Raw genomic sequence first — 8,162 nt, 5'->3', positions numbered from 1 at the left:
GATGGTAATAGTGATTGAGTAGAATGAGTTGTTTAGGTTTGACAATAGCGTCACTAATTAAATATGATAGGGGGGAATCATATCATTGTACCACATTTGTGATATCATATGATGTGGTTTCTTAGCTATCCTTGTTAGAGAGAGACAGAGGAAAAGATTAAGGGTGACTAAAAAATTACATCCTGTGGTATTACAGATTAAGGGTGATTAAGAAATCACATTATGTGGTATTACAAATGTGGTACAATGACATGAAATGTTATTTTTAGGAGTAACTGATATGATATATGATATGATAGTATATCAATGTAAGTAAGAGGATAGAGAGAGCAAGTGGCCTTAGAAAAGTTGAGCACAAATCAACCGCTCTCAATTTTAATTTTTTATGAGAGCACCTCCCAACCCCACTCAAGCCCTAAAGCAGTAGAGACTTTGCCATATGACGTTGAGACTGTTTACAAAATCAGAAAAGACAATTGATTTCTGTCAATGGCTGCATGGTCAGTGTACGTCGAAATATCAGTCGCAATCAGGAAGACTGGGGACATAATCATGCATAGATGTATGGCATAATCATGCATATAATCATCGTCACAATATTATATTATTGACAATAATGCACACTTATCATATATATATTATAGAGGGAGAGGGCCGAAGACCAAATTATTAGAGTAACATGTTTGATACGTTAGATTTATTTACTGGAATTTGACCGTGTCGATGCTGTGATTTGTCAACTACAATAATACTTGATCTTGTTCTACCAGAAACTGGATTTATTAGGCGGACGCACTAATATGTGCCAAATTGATCAGAAAAAGGCAGTCCCTACGGATATATATATTATGCTATCCAACTCATGCACCGAAAGATGGACAATAGTGTCAGAATTTGCACTGAAATTATGAGATGCCTAAAATCTCCATGTTTGTCTTTGGGCCCAAAGCCGAAATTTTAAACCCATCCGGAACTGCATGCTATGTGCCTCATACATAACATGTTCCATTGATCGATTTACAACCATTTCCTCGCCAAGTAGAGGATTTTGCCACGTAAGTTGGGGTCTGTTTGGCTGCCACGATATGTAAACACCAACAAAGGAGTCAAGGACCACACGTCATGGTCATGGTGGGTTTTCAATTTTTCATTATGAGAGAGAGGACGAGAAAGAATGTAGAGTGGGGATCTCTAGGGATTTTCTGGTTTCTTTTATTTCATTCAGCCACTTGCCATGTAAATATGTAATAGTTGCAATCGCAAAGAATTTATCAAATTATTTATAATCACAAAAACATATGTGAAAAGCTCAACTAACAATCTATATATGACAAAGTAGGTCGTGTTTCATAATAATTTATATTGTTGATTAAGGCCCAATTTAGTATTACTATACTGTGATAACAATTAACTGTTAACGGTTTGGTAAATTTTTTTGAAAAGTGTTATAGGTATAAATAGATAAATTTAAGTGTTTAGTAAACTTATGTGTTGATCCACCAATTAATCCATGAATATTCTGAATTTGCATCAAATGTTGTCCTTTCCGCATTGAAATCGACTTCGATCTAAGTTCTAAATATGATATATATATATATATAGAGGAGTGCTCTAAAGTTAACTAGTTATTAAGTTAATACGAAACTGACTATATTTTTGGGCCCACCACATAACTAATCTCATAATCTGAACCGTCCATTTTTTAGGTCATACTTCAAAGATCATCATTGTAAAAAATCAACTACATTAGAAATCATTTAGTCATCTAATTGTGATCAAATAAATAGATGGTCACTATTTTCGATAAAAGTATATAAATAATTGTTATCATAATCCAATGGCTAAATGATTTTCGATTTTAGAGATTTTTTATAGAGATGATCTTTGAAGTAGGGCCTAAAAAATGGATGGTTCGAATTTTAAAATTACATTGTATAGTGGGCCCAGCATGGTAGTTATCTTTGTATTAACTTACTAACCAGTTAGTTTTAGAGCATTGTTGTATATATAGATAAGATTGAAATTGATTCCCAACAATCACATACATCTTTTTTGGACAACCGAACATATATATCCAAATGCATACCGAATTCCACCTCTTGTCCTCTTTCTATATATTTCCTGCTGTACAGCCGCAAATTAAAATCCCAAACAAAACTAAGAAGATAGAAAAGGAAGAAGAAACTCACCACCTTAATCACTTTTTCTTCGATCATTAGCTAGATTTTATGGACAGATGAAAGAATCGTATAATATAATATGTACGTATAAATCTCTATAAATATTCTTGTTGCGTATTTACAGACGATCCCACGTGAAACTGTTGATATAAATATCGTCTATTCTTCTTATCAATAATAGACAGATTCAAATACAAACCCTTTTTCAGGTTTCAACTATTTTCTTCACAAAAGAAAATTAGCGTTACCAAAATGTTACAATTAAATAATTACAAAGATCCCACATGTCAGTGAGTCAGTGATTTTGTTCAGGTTATCTTTTTTTCCTCCTCCCCCCAACCCCCAACCCCCAACCCCCAACCCCCAACCCCCAATTGTAGTCAGCTGAAAATCAAATCCACCTATCCATTTGTGTACAATTGTGTTATATATATATATATATATATATAAACTGAAAGCTCCGTAATAACACATCTATATCCTTAAAACTTGAGAAATGTAGAAAATTAACACATTTTGGTTGCCATTAAAGACTTTTAATCATTTTTAAAAATTAAAGAATTTTAACTCTCGAGTAGTGCTCGAACCTCTCTCGAGTAGTACTCGAATCCTATTAAATAGTATTCGATAGGTGTTCGAGCACTAATTGAAGATTTGAAGGTCAAATTTTTAAATATTTAAAAAGAGGTAAAAAATCATTAATTAACTTCAATTTGGATTAATTTTCCAAATTTTTCTTGAAACTTCACATCCTACTATCTTAGAATATCGCCTTCTTCCAATAGTTCTCCAGGCTATCACTTTAGTTAGGTAAGGCACTTATTATATTTCTATGACTGACTCGATCCATAACAATCACAATTAACTAGCTAGAATGCAAATAATGAAACGTCTGATTCTAAAAGAGAATTACAATTCACAATCTCACATCGACGGGATTGGGGTTGGGGTCCTTAATTATTACAAGAATTAACTACTCTTGATGATCATGTTGTCAAAAAATGCATGCAATACTAATTGATCCTTAAAAGCCATAATTGTTCTCCACTTATACCATATTTTTATACCATCTTACGTGTCATTATTTTACTGGATAAAGTTTTTCTTTTTCTTTTTGGATTTTTGTTTTTATTTTTTAGTGTCCAATGTATGAATACCATGTAAGTTACCACATAAGATGATATGAAATTATGGTATATAAATATGGGATGTTTAGCACTACTGATATCCATATCATCACAACCAAAACCTCAAGAATTCTATATAGAGAATTGGTGCAAGTGTCTGCTGAGTCACTGAGCCATATACATGTGCAGGGACCGGCCACTTGACTTGGTCCTTTCCTGGACCGCACCTAGCTAGCCCGGCCACCCCACTCATCTTTGAATCACAACCAGTATCTGTGTGATTTATAAAGAGTTCCAAACTTCCAATCATCTTGATCTGAGTCAAATCATGTGCGTAGGACACGTGGGTGGATGATCGACCACCATCCATATATTACTGATCAGTGGTAGTGTAGTGAAATTAGAATAAAACTATATTGTCTTTTTTTTTTTATTGAATTATTTCAACCATCTTAATTAACTATTTTATATATTAATTTTTAATAGAAATAGGATGAATCTTTGTGAGTCCCACAAGGGTGGATCACACTTTTTTACAAAAATGATTTACAATAAAATTACTTAAGATATTCCCAATAACAATAAATACCTAATCGCGAAATTATAAATAATATTGGAAGAAGATGATGAATATAGGAAAAGGTTTATTAATCAAGAATTCAAGATATGGGTTTTTGTGGCTTTTCGATGTGTTATCACTTTTCAAGAATTCATAGATCTCTTGCTTTGCTAGCGTCATGCATCACGTCAAGCTAGCCATTGTAAAGTGCGCGCACTACGCAGTCACGCGTCCTCTGATTAATTTGGATTTGGTTTCTGTTTTCTTTGTGGATTTGGTTTATGATTAATTTGTTTGTTCATGCTAATTGTCGTTAAATAATAATACTTGGCCACATGCATTATCTCCCGTAGCTATCATGAGGAATCAACTTTGGCGTATTTGATCTCCGTCAAAAGTAAAATGCAGCTCCCGATCTTGATGAGGATAGCAAAAAATCAGAAATGCAGTAGCAAATAGAGACAGGAAACTGATCATTGGTATGATTATGTGTAAAGTGAAGTATATTTGAATATGTGATCCATGTGAATCAACACCTTGATCCAATTCGATAATGCTTGACTTGATCAAATTCTATTTTCAACTATTTTTCTCATCTTGTTCTCATCTATTTCGTAGACACGCGTTTAAGCTAGCTCTAATGGTCCTTCAACTTATAAATTTTATTAGGTATGAATTAGATATTAATCTAGTGATAATTCTTACTATTTCATTAAAGGTGATCCTAAGATTTAACAAATTTACTTTAACAAACGAGTCACAGGAGATTTCATTCATATTGATTTTTTGGGTTATCCAACTCATGGTATTTTAGGCGAGTTAGACCAGTTGGATAATAAATTGATAGGAGATTTCCTAATCACCGATTTAAACAATGTAGTTATGCTTTGTTTATAATAGCAAGATCGAAAGCTTTTAAGTCCTATTATTCTTCAAATGGTAGGCATAAAAAAAAAAAAAAAATCATTTTTCATCTAAGAAAACAGGAATCAAAATTATGATTCATTTAAATATTAAAAAGAGAAATACCATTATTCTAGTTGGTTAAAACTTATTGCATCCTAAATACTTTATGTCAAACAGGCCAAAAAGACTTATTTGAACATATATATATTACACAAAAAAGCTAGTTTAGAGCATTACCAATGAATGAGACAAATATATAGGCCAAAAGTGTCATTTGTTAACCCATAAAGCACTTTGACATGAAATTTTGTTATTTTAAAAGTTTGTCACTTAGAATGAGGCAAATATTTTTAAAAAATATTATTTTATTAATTTAGTAAAAGTTATTTTATTGAAATTGATGAAATAATAAAAATGTAAATTTTTTTTATTGATTAAATAATAAGTGGGTCTCAATTTGATAAGCATTAATCAAAGGCACCTAAATTTGGGGAAAATATCAAGAAAAATAGAAAACCTTAACAAGCTCAAAGGCGAATGCCATTTTTATAAACAACCCAGTCACCTTTTGCCTCTCTCAGGACCTTTTTGCCGCATTTTATTTTGGGCTACAGAATTATTTTGTTTGTCACCTTATTATATTCCCCTCAAATTCTACCACCCCAAGCAACCTTTTTATCTTTTTCATATATTTGTACATATATATATATGTCAATTATTATTAATTAATTAGTGGACCGCCCAATTTGATCTCCTGCCACAACATTTTTATGACGGTTTTTTTTTCCTCTTGGAAAAACAAATTATGACGCATTTATATTGTGTATAGGGCTATCCGGCTATAGGCTTTCAGCAGCTGCCTTACCAATAATTGATTAACTGTGAGGAAAAGTCCTGCGTCCTGCCAGTTCGATCATTGCCAGCAGATTTCATTATTTCGATCAGCATTAGAATTGATAATAAGACAAGTGCAAAAAAAGTGTAAAAACAATACTTCGCTGTCCATATACTACCTGTCTTCTATGACCTCTTGGTTCCCATGGTTACCATAATCTACTTTCAATATATGGGGGCTTATAGCTATACTAGTTGAGGATATATACCCTTATATCTAAGGTCTGAGGTCAAATTTTCTCTCCCTTTTTTTTTTGTTTATAGCAAAATAATAATAATAATAATCTGCTCCCAAAAAATATATATATATATATACATATGTATATATTAAGAAATTTTTGAAAACTAACTAGTTAGCAAGTTAATACGAAGCTTACTATGCTTTTGGACTTGTCACATAACTAATCTCATAATATGAACCGTATATTTTTTAAACTCTACTTTAAAGATCATTATTGCAAAAAATAGACGACCATTGATTTCAATAAAAAAATATATATAGTTATTATAATAATTAAATTGCTAAATAACTTCTAATTTTATAGATTTTTTACATAGATGATTTTTGAAGTAGAGCCTAAAAAATGGACTATTCGGATTTTGATATTACATTGTGTTGTGCGTCCAACAAGGTGATTAGCTTTGTAATTTACTAACTAATTAGCTTTAGAGTATTTTTGTATATATATTATCATCAGTAATTATAGTATGTAATATTAATTTGTGGCCATATATATATATAGAGATGAAACAGTAAGCGTAACTCAGATAAGTTACATCCTCTAGTTCGTGATGTGCCCTATCCTCCATCATTGCCTATAAATAATGGAGCTTGGTGAGTCGGTTAGAGCACACTAGTAGCAGAAGACCCAAAAAGATGGAAAACATGAACGAGAAAGGCAACCATGTTACAAGGAAAAAGGGAGGCTTGGTCACTATGCCCTTCATCTTTGGTAAGCTACCCTCTGGCTCCTACTTTCTTCTTTCATCATCTTCTCTCTGTTTATCTAGTTAATTAATGCACTTGTTTTGGGTCTTAGTTAATTAAATTAATTAATTAAGATGGTATTAATGTTGCCTTGGCACTGTAGCTAATGAGATTTGTGAGAAGCTGGCTGTGGTGGGATTCAATGCGAATATGATTAGCTACTTGACAACACAGATGCACATGCCGTTAACCAAAGCAGCCAACACTCTCACCAACTTTGGTGGCACTGCCAGCTTGACCCCCTTGCTCGGCGCCTTCATTTCCGATGCATACGCCGGACGCTTCTGGACTATAACCCTTGCTTCCATCATTTACCAGATTGTGCGTATTTATCAAACACTTTCTTTTTCTTTTTCTCTTTCACATATACGTACATTTGTGTTATGGCTATACACAAAAAAAATTTTCAAATAATAATAATGAGTTATATTCTCATCTTGTCATTTTCGAGACTCAACTAAACTAAAGAAAAAAAAACATAGATACAATAGTAAAGTAATTAATGACATATAAGGTGAAAAAAAAAAATTAAGGGCCTATTCAGTATCCTACTCAAATTTTTTTAAAAAAAATTAAGATTTTTTTTTAAATATGAGTTTTCAAAATTAATTTTTAAAATTTGAAAACTTATTTGGTATGAAATTTGAAAATAATTTTTAAATTTAAAAAATGACGATAGTTAAAAAAAAATGATGTTTTTGAATTTTTAAAAAGAGGCATGTTTTTGAATTTTTTTCTAAAAATTGTTTTTAAAAATGGTCTACTAATTAAATACATTTTTTTGACTAAAACTTGTTTTTTTGTTTTTGAAAAATAAAAATAATTTTTGAATAGAATACCAAACAAGCCCTAAAACTCTTAGCATTTTTCTTGATAATTAATTCATTATTTAATCTATTTACTATTAAATACTAATTAACCTTTGTATTTGTATAATTAATTGTCCAGGGAATGATTAGCTTAACAATATCAGCAGTCCTTCCCCAACTGAGGCCTCCCCCGTGTCAACACAACCAAGTGTGCCAAGAAGCCAATGGGGGTCAGCTTGCAATTCTATATATATCTCTGTTACTAGGAGCACTCGGGTCAGGTGGGATCCGACCCTGTGTGGTGGCATTCGGGGCGGACCAGTTCGACGAAACGGATCAAAAGCAAACCACCAAGACATGGACCTATTTCAACTGGTACTATTTTGTGATGGGGGCATCCATACTAGTGGCTGTGACAGTGCTTGTGTATATCCAGGACAATATTGGATGGGGTTGGGGGCTTGGGATTCCAACCATAGCTATGTTTCTTTCAATCATTACGTTTATGGTCGGGTACCCGCTTTACCGGAACTTGGATCCGGTTGGGAGTCCGTTTACCCGGTTGTTACAAGTGCCTGTGGCTGCATACAAGAAGAGAAAGCTGAGTTTGGTGTCTGATTCTAGATTGCTGTATCAGAATGATGAACTCGACGCTCCCATTTCTATGAGTGGGAAGCTTCTTCATACTAAGCATATGAC

General features: G+C 32.7%; 1 protein-coding gene across 1 annotated transcript in view; it reads left to right on the top strand.

Annotated features, from left to right (window-relative positions):
- The first annotated feature begins 6,495 nt into the window (after nucleotides 1-6,495).
- The window catches only part of LOC147295433 (Major facilitator superfamily protein), a 4,599-nt gene continuing 2,932 nt past the window's right edge, over nucleotides 6,496-8,162 (top strand). Inside the window, exons 1-3 of the mRNA XM_086233766.1 lie at nucleotides 6,496-6,619; nucleotides 6,758-6,975; nucleotides 7,603-8,153. Of these exons, the coding sequence (XP_086089892.1) occupies nucleotides 6,544-6,619; nucleotides 6,758-6,975; nucleotides 7,603-8,153 (845 nt within the window). The 5' untranslated portion in view covers nucleotides 6,496-6,543. The remainder of the gene's footprint in view (nucleotides 6,620-6,757; nucleotides 6,976-7,602; nucleotides 8,154-8,162) is intronic.

This window comes from Dryas octopetala, chromosome 2, assembly GCF_963921425.1.
Source record: "Dryas octopetala chromosome 2, drDryOcto1.1, whole genome shotgun sequence".
Taxonomy (NCBI): domain Eukaryota; kingdom Viridiplantae; phylum Streptophyta; class Magnoliopsida; order Rosales; family Rosaceae; genus Dryas; species Dryas octopetala.
The sequence above is the reverse complement of the archived record's forward strand: the minus strand, read 5'-3'. Positions and strand labels throughout refer to the sequence as shown.